The following is a 16,934-nucleotide window of genomic DNA, read 5'->3' on the forward strand; positions in this document are numbered from 1 at the left end:
TTGAGTGTAATCAACCCTAACTGTACGTATGACCAACAATTTGGGAGAAACCATCGCTTATCATATCACCCTGACCTGTCAAATTATATTTATGAGATGGCATCTTGACAACAATGAATAGTTTGGCAGATTGTTTAATGCCACTCCCAAACAAAGTGAGTTTGACCAGACCACATAACTAATATGATAGCTTAATGCTAACACATGCTGCAAATGGCCATAGAGAGGCTCATAAAACTAGCATTGACATTGCAGTGTTGTAACTCTTTAAGCAATGGGTATTTGAGCACAAATATTATAAACAAAAATTAAAAAAATAATAATAATTATGTAAAGCAAACGAGAAGTGAGCCTGTCAGGTTAATGCCAAATAACACATGCTGCCTTTGTGTCTGTAGTGGTCAACTGTTCGGACCCCGGCATCCCGGCCAACTCCATCCGCCAAAGCAAAATCGAACATGGCAACTTCACCTTCGGCACGGTGGTGTTCTACGACTGCAACCCGGGCTACTATTTGTTCGGTTCGCCTGTGTTGAGCTGTCAGCCCACCGGACAGTGGGACAAGCCGCTGCCGGAATGCATCGGTGAGAAACGCACGATTCAGTCAAGGCTGTGGAAACGGAACGATCGTCACTCAAGTTTTTTCCTCATATAAAAAAATAGCATTCTTCTCTCTGATTAATTTAACCTTACTTGAATCAGTTTGACATTTTTCTAAACAAAAAAAAATGTTTTTTTTCTTGAGGAATTCAAACCCCTCATGAAAACAGGTGATAGCAAATGTTCTGAACCCTGCTCTGTTTTTTTTTTTTATCACTCGACATCAAAATGAACACAACTCATGTAAATTTATCGCCTTTGCGTCAGTTTTTGGGTGGAAAAAAGCCAAAGCGGTGACACTTGCCATCATTGAAATGTTATCCTCGTGTCCTGCAGCCATCTTTTTCCTTTTAAGCTCCATCAATCAGCTTCTTTACAGCCCTCCCCCTCCTCATTCTCTCTCTCTCTCTCGCCCCAGTTGTTGACTGCGGGCACCCCGGCTCCCCCCCAAACGGTGTGCTGAGCGGAGATAAGTTTACGTTTGGTTCGACGGTTCGATACTCCTGTCTGGGGGGCAGGCAGCTGAAGGGGGAGTCGTCCAGGATGTGTCAGCTCAACGGGATGTGGAGCGCCCCCATGCCCTTCTGCTCTGGTAAATGAAGAAAAGCGCACACACACACACAATGCATCCATCAGATCAATAGATGGAAAGGATTTAAATGGATGCACTTATTAAAAACACACTTAAACTGATGAAATTGCATTTTTAAGGTATTGCTTAGCACATGTCAGATGATCATATCACTTTGAGTTAGCCCAAAAAAGACTCTCTGGCTCTCACAGTTTTCCACATAAGAGGTTTAGTGTGCTTGCTTCAAGCACGTTGTCACTTCCAGTTGCAGTAATTTTATGTAACAAAAGTCTGCTGGCTTAAGGCTAACATGGAATGTGACAGGAAAATGGAAGTTAGTGGAGCATCAACACATACATACATCTTCAAACCTTTCTCCTCAAATTATGAACATATTATTGGGAAATATTAAAAGTTGATGATCGCATTTATTTAGTTCAGTGTGTCCTTAAGAGGCCTTTGAATTGAAATGTTTGGCCTTGATTGCAGCTAAAATAATAACAGGTTGGAGGTGGCTGATAACTAAAAATATGTACGCTTTTAATTAAGCTCAAAAGGCACTTTTCAGGGCTAGACTCCATCACATTCATTTTCTGCCGCTTTTTCAGTCAGCCTGAATTTCTATTCACACGCAATACTACTTAATGCACTTGCATAATGGATGATCTTGGCAGTGTTGTATCCGTATCGCTCGTAAAGCAAACAAAAATGCACTCAAGGAAAAAAAAAAAAAAAACTATGTTGGAATGCAAATCATATCTTTGGCCCTGAAAATGAAAAATGTAATTTGGCCCCTGGAGTTCCCTTTGCTTCCATTTAATGGAATTAATGGACAATTTTTCATTGGCTGGTCTGCATGCTGACTGACTAATGATAAACAACAACATGGATGGAAAGTTTGAGCTTTTTTTTAAATTAATTTAATGTAGTCATTGGAGATGATGCCGTCCTTCTATACAATGTGAACTTAGCCACAAAATTGAACTTGCGTTGAGATGGCCATCTGGCTTTGTTAGCTCCAATCAACTCGGTAAGGTCAATATGTGAATACTAAGTCATGTGATAAAGCAACAGCAGCAAGAAAGTAACATTTGTCATTTAAATTGCGTGCGTGTCTGTGTGATACATTTATGTGTATGCCTAAAAGCATCCACGCACATTTGTCAGGCAGAGTTTGCTGACCGTGCAGTACTTCAAGGACAAAGCAAAAATCACACACTCATGCTCTCACACACACACAAACACAAACTTCAGCCTCAGTTTAAGTATATGAACGCACACACACTTGATGCATGTTTTTTAAATGTTCTATTTTAATATGAGGGCCCATCAAGGATTCTACACATGACTGATTTTTTTTCTTTTTTTTTATTCCCCCTGCCGCGCAGGTGACATAGCTGGCTCCTGCGGCGATCCGGGCATCCCGTCCCACGGGTCGAGGGAACAGACGGATTTCCGTATCCGCTCCAAGGTGTTCTTCAGCTGCACGGAGGGCTACCAACTGATCGGCTCGGCCGAGAGGATGTGCTTTCCCAACGGGACGTGGTCGGGAACGCAGCCCTTCTGCAAACGTAAGAGGAGGACAATGGAAGGCATAAAACTGGGGATAATACTTCATTTGTTTGTATTCCAGCCATCCAGTGCGGTAATCCCGGTACTCCCAGTAACGGCAGAGTGTTTCGACTGGACGGGACCACCTTCTCACATTCGGTCATCTACTCCTGCATGGACGGATATCTGCTCTCTGGCGCCACCACCAGGCTCTGTCTGGCCAATGGGACTTGGTCAGGAACGCAGCCCAACTGTACCAGTAAGAAATTTGATACGTATATTATTGATTTCCATTGCGATTTGCAGTGTTTTTATTTGTGAATGGCTATTTAAAAATTCACCCATTCACAGATTTGGACTCATACCAAAGAGTTGTCTAATATTTAAGTATTGCTTTGGTGCCATCTTGTGGTATCTTGGTGCCATGTTGAAGTGAGGTTGGGAGCTTGAAATAAAAAATAAAGAAAATGATAGTTTTTTTTTTAATCACAATAGAAATGAAAAGGAAAAAGCACAGCAGAACAAAACATGACTAAAAAGTTCAATGTCTCCTGCAACAAAAAAGAATGCTCAATCGCTAAATGAGCTTTCCCGCTGTTCTTGTTTTGTTCCTGCCTCGTCATTTAAAGTGAAAGGTGCCTTGAGGTTGAATAGCAAGCTTTATGTGTTGCTAAAAGGAAATATTTACTTTTTCTTTGCAGTCTTGCCAAGCTGCTGATGTGTGATCATTAGGCTTCCTCCCACTTCCCAACCGCACTTTAAATTATTCCCGTCTCTGAGTAATGGAACGCTCCTCGGTTTTTCCCTGCCGCTGCCATCCACGTTGAAGAATGACGCGTGCAGCTATGATCGGTGTTTACTTAAGCAAATTGGCTTAATGAACTTGAGAAGAGCAAATGTCAGAAAACCTTCAACAGTAAGAAGACATGTTAACATGGGTGGGAAAAGATGTCAAGATGTATAGAACCGCTGAAAGTGACGTGAAAAAAATGTATCCAAGTGGAAAACACATTCAACACGGCCACAAAATCATCAAATCATTTATAGGGGGGAAAAAAAATTTGCAATGTCAATGAGGATTTAAACGGCCTCTGATAGGACAAAAGGTTCCCCACGCCCGACTCACAGGAAGAAGATGACAGGACATCTATTAATAGTCATGTACGCATGCAGTGGCAGCTTTAGAGGAATTCCAAATAGCTATTAGGTTATGAAGGACAGGACTTTATAGGTACAGTCAAGGGAATGCTAATGTGATTCCAAAGGGAGACCCAAGACAACCTCGGCCGCTCCCAGGTGTCGCTTCATTTGAAACCACTAAAGGAAATGAGACACATGCTAATACGGGTGGACTTAACAGACAAGGCCCTAACCCGACCCGTGCTCTGAAACCTAATCGTAAGCACAATCTTTTTTTTTTTTTTTTTTGCAATTTCAAAGTGATAAACTGCGGCGATCCTGGAGTTCCGGCGAACGGCCTTCGCTACGGCGAAGACTTCACCATCGGCCAGAACGCGACCTTCCAGTGCCAACCCGGCTACAGGATGGAGGAAGACGGCTCGCCCGTTAGGATGTGTACTCAAAACGGGACGTGGAGCGGGAACATGCCCATATGCACAGGTACCGGGTGCAATGTGACAAAATTTGGCCAACTGACTTATCGCTGCATGGTGACACAATTGATATCACCTCCCGTCTAGCGGTGACGTGTCCAACTCCCCCCGCCGTCAGCAATGGGGTCCTGCAGGGTAGCGACTTTGAGTGGGGCAGCAGCGTGAGCTACAGTTGCTCGCCGGGCTACGAACTGTCCTTCCCGGCCGTGCTCACCTGCGTGGCCAACGGGAGCTGGAGCGGGATGCTGCCGCAGTGTCTGCGTAAGCCCGCCACGCATTTCACTCGCCATGCAAAATCAACACAGTCTCGATTGTGTTTGTTTGTTTACATGCAGCCAAGTTTTGCGGCGACCCCGGGACCCCAGCCAGCGGTTCTCGAGAGGGCCGGAGTTTCATCTACCAATCAGAAGTGACCTTCTCCTGCTCCCCTCCTCTTCTTCTGGTTGGCACGGCAACCAGGCTCTGCCAAAGTGACGGCAGCTGGAGCGGTACACAGCCTCGCTGTATCGGTACGAATTTAGTTTTGTGTTTTCAAAATTGTTTATGCAAAACATGTGTGACGCTTAAAGGGACAGAAGTTTGCTTTGTTTTGAATATATTCAGGTGGCTTCCAAATGACTGTGTGGGTTTATCGCACATTATTTATGTTTGGCTGCGGACGGCTTATTCCGATTTATTTGTCGCTCAGTGGGGAGCCGTCGGCTATGGCGGCTAACGCCGGCGTCTCATGTCCCTCTGCCTTAACGATCAGGGCAATTAAGGGCCCACCCACGTGTCGCATTTTGCAGGCTTTCGCTCCCGGTTAAGCCGGCCGCTGTTCATCAAAGCGCAAGTCACACAGACGCATCAAGAATAATAATGACGGAGCACTAGACAGACATGTTATAAATGATGGCAGCGGGATAAAAGACGGGTCACCGCTCTGATTTTCTATAAATAGGGATGTATAGCGCCTGCTTTTTTTTCCTTTTTTTTTTGCACATTGAGGAGTCATTCCAGATGAAGTTGGAATCAGTCGAGGTTGGCCTCGTCGTCCTTGTTAACCTAGCTTTAGCTGCCCGGGGTCATGGACTTGGACATCGATTTCCATTTGTTGTTTTCATCATGCGTTTTTCCTGACAGTGTGTTTTGTGGAACAATTAGAAAGAAAAGATGGATGCTGGATAGATTGATGAATGGGTAGTTTTATTAACAACCTATCCTAAGTATTACTTTGGCACCCTCTTGTGGAATCTTGGTGCCAAGTTGACATGAGGTTGCTCGCCAGTTGGCAGATGTGGAGCTCACGACCAAGCTAAAGTCTTTCTCCCCCTCTCTCTCTCTCTCTCTCTCTCTACCTCTCGCCAGTCACTAAAGATTATCACGACATTAAAGGGGCTGAATTAATTGGTCGATGCTGGCTGAAATGAGGTCGAGTGAGGTACACGTGACAAAGTGAAAGGCCTCTGCTATTGAGCCAAAGGCCAAGCTTGGCGCGTCACTCTGCACACAGGCGTGATTTGCGAGTAGGTGCTTCAGCGTCAAGTACGCGCTGACTCATTATGCTGGAGTGTTGCTTTAAACAAGTACGCACGCACATCGCATACACTTAGGTGACTCCAAGTAGAATGTTGGGACAACTTGATCAAATCTCAACACATGCTCACACATAAAACAAACAGACTTCTGAATAAAAGTAGGAAAAAGGTTAAGGGGATAATGGTGAGATTGGATTTTTGGTCAGTGTGACAAATAACTTGGATTCTTTTTTGGTGGACCATTAGAGTTTTTCCACTGGATGCGAGAGATGATTTGTTGAGTATTTTCAATGAGTAAGAGAGGTTTTTTTTGTGTAAGAGGCTTTTGGATGAGTGTGGCAAGTAAATGTTATTTTGAGCATGTAAGGCGCCTACCTCATAGCTCTCTCTTGCCGATTGGCTTTGCGACAAAGCTCTGCTGCTCCCTGCTGGCGCGCCGGTATGCAGCAGCCCCTGTTGCCATGACAACAGAGGACCAGGCGGAGAAGACCGAGGGCGTAACACTTGCGCTCCTTCTTTGCAGAGCCGACCAAGACGAGCTGTGACAACCCGGGAACGCCCAGATACGGATCCCTCAACCGCACTTTTGGATTCAAGGTAATACAATGAACCCCCATTTTCAGACACAATTGTTCAGGTTCCACTTGAAGTATACATTGATAAATATACCAAAAGAGAATGAAACCGAGTATATTCAAGCATCAAAATGTATCTGTTTTGTCTGTCCCAGGTGGGCAGCGTGGTGTCTTTCCAGTGCCAGCCGGGTCACCTGATCCAAGGCTCCTCCTCCAGAACCTGCCAGCCCGACCTGAGATGGAGCGGGATGCAACCAGAGTGTATACGTAAGAGTCCCATTCATCGCCATCCTGTCCCTTCCATCTTTTTTTTTTTTTTGTCTTACTCTTCTTCCCGGCTGTCACCTTGCTGCAGCACACGCATGCAAGCAGCCCGAGAGCGTGCTCCACGTGGACGTGGTGGGCATGGACCTGGCGGGCTTCGGCTACACGCTGGTGTACAGCTGCCAACCCGGCTACTTCCTCGCCGGGGGTTCCGAGCACCGGGTCTGCAAGAGTGACGGCACCTGGACCGGAAAGATGCCGATATGTCGCGGTAAAATAAAACATTGAAGTTAAAATATTAGAAAAAAAAAACAAAAATGTAAATCAACTGAATTATTAAAATTTTAAAATTCAAATGCAATAGAAAAAAAACCCCATCAGCCATGGATTCGCTTTGTGTTGCTTGGCCTGCAGATTTTCCCCCCCAAAGGCTTGATGAGCAATTAGCTCCAATCACATGACCAGCACTGAATTCTGATTTTGTGCCGCCTGCGTCAATGGCACATTAAGCCCACTTCTGGCACACGACTACATTTTCTATCAATTTCCATGTCGTCAGTGGGCGCCAAATGTGTATTCATGTGCTTTGTGTGCTTGCAGCTGGAGAGAAAAAGAAAACCGTGAAACCAGCAACGGGAACGCCGAGCCCCAAACTCAATGGTTAGTCTTGATTCCGTTTTTGCGGGCGGGTTGTGCACAGCCCGCAGCCGAGCGTGACCGCCGCTCTCTTGTCCGCCGGCCATGTTTGTGATATTCATTTCTCAAAGGTCACTATTTTGTCGAGGCGCTAAAGGCTTTTGAATGTGAAGTTGCAGCTGTGACAAATGTTCCCGTTTAGCGCCAAGTGCTAGCGATGTCTGCCGCATAATAAGTGACTATTTACATGAAAGTGCATTTTATGGGGTTCACGCGGGGCCGCTTTTTACTATGTTGCAGCTACAGTGCGCCAATATGAGCAATATAAAATCTACCTATCTACTTGAAGCTGCCTCCATTTTATTTCATCAATCTATACTGAACTCAACTTTATTTATAGAGCATTTTAAAGCAACCCGAATCTAAGTGCTGGACTGTATTGAGCATCATAGCGCATCTTTGAACCTTTTGTTTTCTTTCTCCCGCAGTCCCCGACGACGTTTTTGCCCCCAACTACATCTGGAAGGGCTCGTACAATTACAGGGGCAGGAAGCAGCCCATGACGCTGAGCATCACCAGCTTCAACGCCAGCACGGGCAGAGTCAACGTCACCCTGAGCAACGGCAACATGGAGCTGCTGCTATCAGGCATCGTTGGATAGATGATATATTTGATTAGCTTTTATTTGCCGTTTTTATTTTCATCTTGTCATTCTTCTTCTTGTGTGTCTCCTCCTCCAGGTCTTTATAAGACCTCCGAAGCGCGTCTGCTGTTGCTCATGTACCATGTCAACTACGTGCAGCAGGGAAATCAGCTGAAAGACTCCAGCATTTCTCCCGCCAAGATCATAGAAGACTCGTGGACCATGGACGGATTTGTAAGAACCGACGTGATCGTAGCCGAACAATTATCGTTGATTAATCGGTGCAACTTTTTCTAGTTTCAATTGCCAGAATACCAGAAACTGCAACAACTCGTGATCCCAAAGCCAAGAATAATTTCAAACTCAACGTTACTAACATGAACGCTCTTGTGCATTTTCTCAAATTTGATTTATTGACCGTTGAAGGTGTCGGCCGAACCCGACGGGTCCAGTTACGTGTTCCAGGGCTTCATTCAGGGAAAAGACTACGGACAGTTTGGACTCCAGCGACTTGGTGGTAGTTTTCGCCGAATGTCTCGATGCTGACGACGATGATGATGCTCAAGGCTAACTCCCCGCTTGCTTTTCAGGACTGAACATGTCGGAGAGTCAGAATTCACATCCGCCTCAGCTGGGCACCAACAGCAGCTCAGTGGCCATCGCCATCCTGGTGCCTTTCTTTGCGCTCATCTTCACAGGATTCGGCTTCTATCTTTACAAACAAAGGTTCGTACCAACGAGTGCATGGATTTGTACGTGCCTGGCTTTGGCAAAAAATACACCAAGGGTTGCAACAATCTTTCCAACCGTGGCTGAAATTTTCCTGGCATCTTTGGGTATCCAGCATCCCTCGTCGGCGCTTTGTCTTACGACTTATTTTTTTTCGATTCTTTGGGTACACAGGACCACACCGAAGACCCAGTACACGGGCTGCTCGGTCCACGAGAACAACAACGGGCAGGCCGCCTTCGAGAACCCCATGTACAACACCAACGCCAAGGCGGTGGAGGGGAAGGCGGTCCGCTTCGACCCTAATCTCAACACGGTCTGCACCATGGTCTGAGGAGCTGGAACGGAAAACGCTTTCCAGTATTCCCAAAGGTCTCGGTCGCTCCGTCTGGAATCTCGCATTGCGGAGAGTAGCAAAAGTTTCTTATAACACAGGAGGAAGCAAAAAAAAAAAAAAAAAAAAAACTCATGAGCAAAAGAAGGGATGAGGGCAGCCCTGGAGACGGCGCCCTTAATCCTGAGTGAATGGCGGATTAAAGTCAAAAAGGGAGCCCGGGCCCCAGTGGAGCAGATGAGAGCAGGAGGAAAGAAGGCTGACTCACGGAATGCTTAAAGCACTTTCTCATTGCGGTGGACGGAAAGGCCGAGGAGACGCAGACAACCCCGAACTGAACTGCAAGTCGATTAAGCGAATCGTCTAGAGAGAAGCAGGGGCGGTTAAGATCTTCAAATCCCCTCGTAGCTAATCAGAGCAAACCTGAAACTCAGTGGGAGCTGTTTTCACAATGGGAGCCCGATTCCAAATAGACTCCGATGTGAGGCGGACTAGCAAAAAAGACTGAGAGAGAGAGAGAGACACACATATTCCGGCTCGAGCACTTAAAGCACATCGGACAGGAAACTCTTCCTGTCTGCCTCGGAGAACTTTGACGTGATGAGTCTAGGCGGAGAGCGCTGTTGGAACTGAACCCCAAGCGGGCTTTGGCGCCCCGCCCTGTCAATGTGGGCCGCCGGCGCGGTTCCGCTGTGATCCTGCACTCCGCGAGTGCTTCCTTCTTTATTTGTTACTACTGCAGAATCTTCTGATCTGTAAATCTATTGCGAATATATATATAAATATATATTCGGGAGTGGTCACCACCTATATTTTTGTGCTATATATTTGCCACGGGGGCGAACACAAGACGGATCATTGCAGCAGATTACCACGTCTGGTTTCAAAATCCGGCCGACTACCTATTCTTCTGTTTTTCTTTCTCCCCTTATTTTCCTTCATGGAACGTGAAGTCGCACACTTTCATGGCTTTTTGTGACGATTGAAATGAGATGAGCCCTTTTCACTTGATTTCAGTGTCCTCTGAGATATCACACTTCTGAACTCAGTCGTCTGTCTGACTTGTTTGATTGTGCTGAAATTTCATGTGTTTGTAGTAGGACTTGAGACCTCAACTTGGAACTTTATGGTAAACAATTGGATGCCCGGTGGACTACACTGTGGGTTTTTTTTTCCAACTGTGCATTTCAAGAAACACAAGCCTTATTATTTCAGCCTGGTTTTCTTTGTTCACTTGTGGTTGTTTCCCATCAAAAATAAATTTGGCAGGCTTATTCCGAGGTTGCAACCAACAGTCGCCCCCCTCCCAAATTGGCCAGTCAACATGTTCATTTGTGGTCTTTTCTTTAATGAGTGCCAAAGTCAGCATTTAATTTATTTATTTTACTTTAAGATGCTGCCAGGAGGACATTTTGTTGGCAGTTCCGTTCTTCTACGCTCATTTCGACAGTTTGGAGTGATTGTTGTCGTGTGTTTTGTTGTGTCATCGTGGTTTTAGTTGTTGTTTTCACAATGAATCTGATACAGTGCCTACCAAAAAACAAACATTTTTGGGGATCCCACTTATCCCACTTTCAAATGGTATTTTATCACCGCCACAAGCTTTTCCCAATGACTGCAATAAGATTGATTGGAAGGAGCCCCCACCCCCTTGCCGGACACTCAAATTATTCCGTTTGAGAATTTAAAAAAAAAAAGAAAAAAAAAGAAAAGAAATTATGGTTTAAAAAATATATATATACCCAACTAAACAAAGTGTTTTGTACAGAAATATATTTTTATGATGAGAATATTTGTAAAATGTAATGACTCTATTATGTAAATTTTCAATGCAACGTAAGATTAAAAAAAAGGCTACTTGCTTTTGTAATTAACATGATTTGTTTTTGTTTTTTTCATTGTGTGTTGGGATGGCGCCAGGGTCTATTTTTTCAAAAGTTGATCTTGCTGTTACTAATAAAACAAACGGCGGAGACAGTGTTGCTATCTTACCTTGAGATAAAGTCCACAAATTTTGGCCTGTTCAATTTCTGAGGTTTTATCACCAAAAATGCAACATTATTTCATTGCATTTTAATTTTTGTTGCAGTGACTTTTCAGACCTTTGAAAAAAGTTTAATAGTCATTATGCAAAAACTTGGTGCTGCTTCAGCAGTGAAAAGGATTTAGAAATGTAATGTTTGACTACTTGCTATGACATGATTATTTATTCCTTCCATTCAAAGTATAGAAATATTCACTTTAATTATGGTGAGGCAAATTTGATTAGCCAATGTGCAACGTCAGTAGTGCGACGAGTCACGCTGCCAATTTGGCAATATTCGACATTGTATGATGACGTCAGTGATAGCGCAGAATTCATTTTTGATATGGTTGTCATGTCCTGTTCGAAACGACGCAGCTTTTCGTCTTTGCCAACAAAAAGGTAGAAAAGTTCAATATTTTACCACATTTGACAAAGAAACATTTGCTAATTGCTTCCGTGTGTTCCACAGGTGCTTTGCTTGTTGCAATTAAACTATCGGCGTTTTTCCTTTTCTGTTTTTTCGAGGCTCTAAATGTCACCAAAATTGTGCTTTAATGCAAGAACACGTCGTTAAAGTTCATACTTTGCTGCTGTTCCTGCAATGTAAGTATTGCAGCTCCTCCCGGTTAAAATGTCATACATTTAACAAACAGACATTGTGGCCCATTTTTAACGCTACCAGAAAAGCTGACACTTAAGCAAATAACGTCAATGCACTGTGGCGGTTGAAATGTTTGTTAATGTTATTTTGTTGAACAATATCTAAATATATATATTTAAAATTGTGTGCTTTAAAATTTCACGTACAATTGTGTTCAAAGTTTCCACTCTAGTAAGTATAGAATGGCGTTTTGTAGGACATCTTGTTTTACCCCATACGGCCACTAGATAACGCTACAGTACGTGTAATTGTGTAGAAAGCCTCTCGTTTAATGTTTTATTTAAAAAACCTACACGAGAAAAAGATGGTCACGGTCCCACATATTTCACAATATTACTATTTTACCAATATTATTAACATGAAGATTAAACAAAATAAATATCATTGTTCCTAATGACTCAAATGACTTTATAGTTGTACAATTAAGTAAAAATTGGACACATAAAAACTATCTCCACAGCAACATAAAACAGTAAACGCAATAAACACTGAAATAATTCCAACAAATTATATCCGATAAATGACGTTTGATTTCCTTATTGTTTCTAAGTGGCAGTGAGAGTGATGTAGCAGAAAAACCACTAGGTGGTGCCACAATGCAAAAAATAAATATAATGGTAGGTTTGCAGTGAGACAGGCAGTAAAGTCACCCACGATTGAGAGTGAAAAATAAAATACACGTTTGAAAAGTTCAAGGTATTTAGGAATATTAAAATAGGCCAAGACATACAGAATGTGTTCCATTCCAATAAATGAGTTTTTAACTTTTAAATTGACATGTACTTAATTATTCTTTTTTTACCTTTACAGATGCAGATGGAGAAATGTTGTTGCCATGATTGGCTCTGTACATGCAAAGTGCAAGAGGATTAAGTAAGTATACATTTTTGTTAAATTAAGCAAATATGTGGAAATGTGTGATTCTCAACATAATGCAATCTAGAATTCGGATTTATAATCAATGTGGCCCAAGTGTGTATTTAATGTACATTTTTAAAAATAATAGAGCTGAAAATATTTAAATTGGAAAAACATTGTCAAAGCCACATTTCCCCCCCAAAAGAAATTATTTTCTGAGAGTATAGTTAATTTTCTGAGATATAGTAGCAGGAAACAGTAAAACTATATTTTGATATTTGTTAAAAAGAAAAAGGTATTATTTGATTAATTTTTTATGGGGGATTTAAGTATACATTGTTGCATAACAACATTTTCTTAAGGGATGCAGCGCTACTACTTTTACAGAATATGTGTAAGTATAAATAGCTACATTTAGCTGATACCAAGTATCGATACTTGACACTAATTTATGATGACAGCGACACAAAGAAACACAAAGAAAAGCATTGGGAAAAAAACATGCTGGAAAGAATTGGAGAAAAATGCTGCAAAGGAAAGCAATGGAGACAAAATACTGCAAAGAAAAGCAATATGCAGCAATATGATTCTTTCGTCACAACTACAAGCCTGAGTGAGTACCAATATATTATGTTTCTGTGTATGTTATTGAGACAATTCTGTTTAAGTCGCTATTTAAAAGTTTACAAAATACTGTGACATGATTGCTACATTTTAGCCCATCTATGGCATTTTGTATCATGTGTTAGCATTTTTTGTTAGTATTTTGTGTTACTTTTTCTATGGTTGGGCAATGATGGAAACAACAATAATAATAGACACTAATAGAAGTTTTTGTACATGTATCAGCAAACAGCATCGACAATCCGATACAGTTATCGGTACACCCCTAATGTTTTTGTTTTTCGATCCATCAAATAATGTACAGTAAGTTTTGCAGTTGTACCGGTCCACTTTTGCCCCGCGTGCGTCTCAGCTTTGACCCGTGTGCTTTAAATACTCTGCATGTCTTCCGATCAGTCAGTTGAGCTTTTCCCAGATCACTCCGTCTTTCGTCTGTCATCTCTCGATCAATGGGGGGGGGTATTGGGCCCTCCGGGACGTTTTATTTCAATAAAGGAGCCCGCCGAGCCGACAGAACGATGTTTTGTAGCAGCCACATTAATTATGCATCTTCTGCGGAAATCAGCCGGCCTTGATCATCTCGTTTTTAAGTTTTGTTTATTTATGTATTTATTGTAGTCCAACTTGGAAGGATAGTTAATTGGCAGTCTTGTCACATCATATCTGGCTCGTGTTTGATGCTCTATATGGTCCATGATTTATATTTATTAATGCTGTTTGTGATGACCTCCATGCATATTCATTGTTAGATTTTCAACTTGTGAGCAGTTAGTGTGTCGGAATTTCTGCATTTTTATGCTTGATATTGATTGGCAAATAATACCATGAGAATCAATCATACAGAAAATACATGGAATAAGATCAACATTCAGACTATATTCTTATCAACTGATCATTCTGGAAAATTGGTTTTATATCCAAGTTTAACTTTGACTTTCACCCTGCCCCCTCTCTAAAAGAAAAAATAGAAAATGTATGTCCATAAATTAGAACTTTTTCCACCCAAAAAGAACTCTAAAAAATGTTTGCTTTAGTTACTCTTCGCAACTTTTATCCCAACAAAATAATGAAAATAGCCCTCCGTTTATACTTTGCAGTGTGCAGACGTGAATATTATTCTGACTGGACTGCAGTATAGGACTGTAAATACATTCATGGCCTAAAGAGGGCACTCAAATCTTCTCTGTTGCCGTGGCCTCTGTTGGACACGAGACATTTACTGACAGATCCAGCTGTAATCAAAAATATCATGTTTATTTTCCTAGTAATAACGAGCAAAATGAAGGCTTTTAAGCAGATCGACTGTCGGGCTGTGGCTATTCGTCCGCACGTGTGCACATAGCGCCCCCCTCGGCCTCGAAGCCGCTCGGCATGACCAATCGATGTGCTTGCGAGACAAGCTCATCCGTGTCCGACATGGCGCTGCAACCATGTTTGATTAAATGGCCGCCGCATCCTCGCCGGGGCACAAATCAATGGCGTTGGTGGGGCGGGAGGCAGGGAGGGAGGGGGGTTCACCTTACATGACGCGGCCCAATGTGGCGCCTGCTCGTATTGACCCGCATAGCAATAAGGAGAATGCCATTTGTCACCTTTGTGTCATTTTTCAAGGTTTGCTCCCTGATGTTTTAAATCAGCCGGTGTTTTCAAACCTTTTTACACAAAGTACCACTCAAAAAAGGGTTTCACTATCCCAATAATGACCAACATTAAAAGACAGTAACGTAATGGGTGCAAGTGTTCCCACTCAACACAGCAAGCGCTCCTTTACTCATATCATTTTATGTCCTTCATTTTTGGGGACTTTAACCGTCTCCTGTATTTTATAAACGCAAAACAAAAATGCTCCAAACCAAAATCTGGAACACTTTATGACTTGGATTTAAATGTAACACTTTGACAGACTTGATAGTACTTTACATAAAAAAAGATGAATTGAAATAGAATAGCTAGCTTCTTATTGTCATAACGTGGCGCTAACAAATTTGGGGTCTCCTCCCGAGTTTGTTTTTCCTCCAAAGTATTCTTTTCCGACAGTTTGAGTTTATTCGCTCTCTCGACTACAAAGTAGACATTGTGTCCTCAAAATGCACTTTGTTTCCCGTCCGGCTCACCCCCACTGCTCCATTGTTTCAAGACGTGAGCGGCTATCATGGTGTTTTTTGCTCCATCCTACGGCGCCCCGTTAGGATGTCGAGCGCGAGACGCGGCAAACGATCGGCGGGCGGTGTCGGATCGCTCTCGTGCGGGATTTGTTTGACTCGGGTAATTGAAAGTGTTTTAAACTATTACGGCGGGCACAGGGGCTTGTTTAAGTGTCGAGCTGCCAGTCACCGAGGCGGGCGGGCCCCGAGAGCGGCGGCCTGTCAAGGCCCGTCAGTCAGTCGCTGGAAAGCCTTAATGGATTTCTCCATGCCGGAGCTCAGAGACATAGACGGGAAAATCAATGGGTTGTCATGTGTGAGTGGGATCCATCCAACAAGCGGCAGCATAAGTCAGATGGAATGTTTGTGTGTGTTTAGTATATGCGTGTTACGGTGCCCTTTACATTCATCTAGATGCCACACGATTTGACATAATGTCTTGCTGGCGAAGTTTTGGGCAACTTGATCCAATTTTTATCCAGGTCATGCTACTGGAATTTCCGAACCGTCCAACTTGAGGGAGATTTGAAGTGAGAAGTTTCACTGTGCTAACTGTCGAGTCACGGGCGAAGCAGCTTGTAGACAAACACGTTGGATCCAGACAAGGCTGCGTGTTTTGAGTGTGAAACACAGCACTGAATGATGGCGGAGTTTCGTAGTAGCGCTTGTTTCCACTCATTGCCAACGTAGGCTTGAGTCTTTAACACAATCATCTACTCAGTCCGAAACTGTATTTATTCCATTGCTCGCAGTGAATACCTGCTCTTCATCTCCAAACCGGCGTCTGTGATTTCTCGCCCGCCACGTCATTTTTCTATTTTTTTTGCCTTTTATCTCTGCCAAACGATGGCATTCGCCGCCGTCACCGCAGTCTAACACGAGGCAGACTCGCATGTCTGTGTTGAGCTAAACCAGACGACCCTGTGAAATGCATCAAATCATTCCACCATGTTGAGAGCCAAAGTGGTAATTACTCATAATTGAGGGTGGCTTCAATTTTTTTTTTTCTCACTTTTTTTTTCTAAATTGGATGATTTCCTTTTTTTTCTTCTTTTGAAACGATGGCAGATACCTCATAAGTTTTTGGAAGAAAATTGAAAACAGAGGTTGTTTTACTTGACTTGTGTTACATTTCCAACAGGCTGCCATTTGATGACATCTCACATTGTTGTTCTTTTTACATCAACATTGACTGGACTTTTTCTTTATTTTTGACTCGACTCGTACTGTTTCTTATTTTAAGATTTCAGCAAAACATTATAACGAGTACAAGAACGGCCATAGAGTAGACTTCGTGCTCCCGCTGTTACTAATTTTTCACGGGATTTCCGACTAAATTTGCATGAAGGCAGGATTTGGAACCGTTAATTCACCGTTTTTCGGGAGAATCTATCCTCCGCTAAGTCAACAACGATGTGGCCAAAAGGATCCACATCAAGTAATCCCGCACGACCTTGTCTGCGAGATGACGTCCCGCTTGAATCAACATTTTCCTTTTATTCCGCGAGAAGATAACATGACCCACTTTTACGCTCACCAGCTGAAAAAATTGTGCCGGCCAACATCATTTGGATGGGCTTTGACAAAT

The 16,934-nt window shown here is 43.0% G+C and overlaps 1 protein-coding gene across 11 annotated transcripts in view; it reads left to right on the forward strand.

The window, feature by feature from the left end:
* Positions 1 to 10,907, forward strand: part of csmd3b (CUB and Sushi multiple domains 3b) — a 140,729-nt gene extending 129,822 nt beyond the window's left edge. For 7 of the 11 annotated variants that reach the window (XM_049750685.2, XM_049750687.2, XM_049750688.2 and 4 more), the window contains 16 exons: positions 399 to 584; positions 1,019 to 1,192; positions 2,560 to 2,742; positions 2,805 to 2,981; positions 4,163 to 4,342; positions 4,423 to 4,596; positions 4,671 to 4,844; positions 6,376 to 6,449; positions 6,583 to 6,694; positions 6,783 to 6,962; positions 7,292 to 7,351; positions 7,816 to 7,974; positions 8,068 to 8,204; positions 8,397 to 8,487; positions 8,561 to 8,696; positions 8,874 to 10,907. In XM_049750685.2, the coding sequence (XP_049606642.1) occupies positions 399 to 584; positions 1,019 to 1,192; positions 2,560 to 2,742; positions 2,805 to 2,981; positions 4,163 to 4,342; positions 4,423 to 4,596; positions 4,671 to 4,844; positions 6,376 to 6,449; positions 6,583 to 6,694; positions 6,783 to 6,962; positions 7,292 to 7,351; positions 7,816 to 7,974; positions 8,068 to 8,204; positions 8,397 to 8,487; positions 8,561 to 8,696; positions 8,874 to 9,033 (2,357 nt within the window). In that variant the 3' untranslated portion in view covers positions 9,034 to 10,907. The remainder of the gene's footprint in view (positions 1 to 398; positions 585 to 1,018; positions 1,193 to 2,559; positions 2,743 to 2,804; positions 2,982 to 4,162; positions 4,343 to 4,422; positions 4,597 to 4,670; positions 4,845 to 6,375; positions 6,450 to 6,582; positions 6,695 to 6,782; positions 6,963 to 7,291; positions 7,352 to 7,815; positions 7,975 to 8,067; positions 8,205 to 8,396; positions 8,488 to 8,560; positions 8,697 to 8,873) is intronic. The other 4 variants (XM_049750686.2, XM_049750692.2, XM_049750696.2 and 1 more) reach the window with 1 other exon arrangement.
* The last annotated feature ends 6,027 nt before the right edge of the window (positions 10,908 to 16,934 follow it).

The sequence above is a fragment of the Syngnathus scovelli genome, chromosome 19 (assembly GCF_024217435.2).
Source record: "Syngnathus scovelli strain Florida chromosome 19, RoL_Ssco_1.2, whole genome shotgun sequence".
NCBI lineage: Eukaryota > Metazoa > Chordata > Actinopteri > Syngnathiformes > Syngnathidae > Syngnathus > Syngnathus scovelli.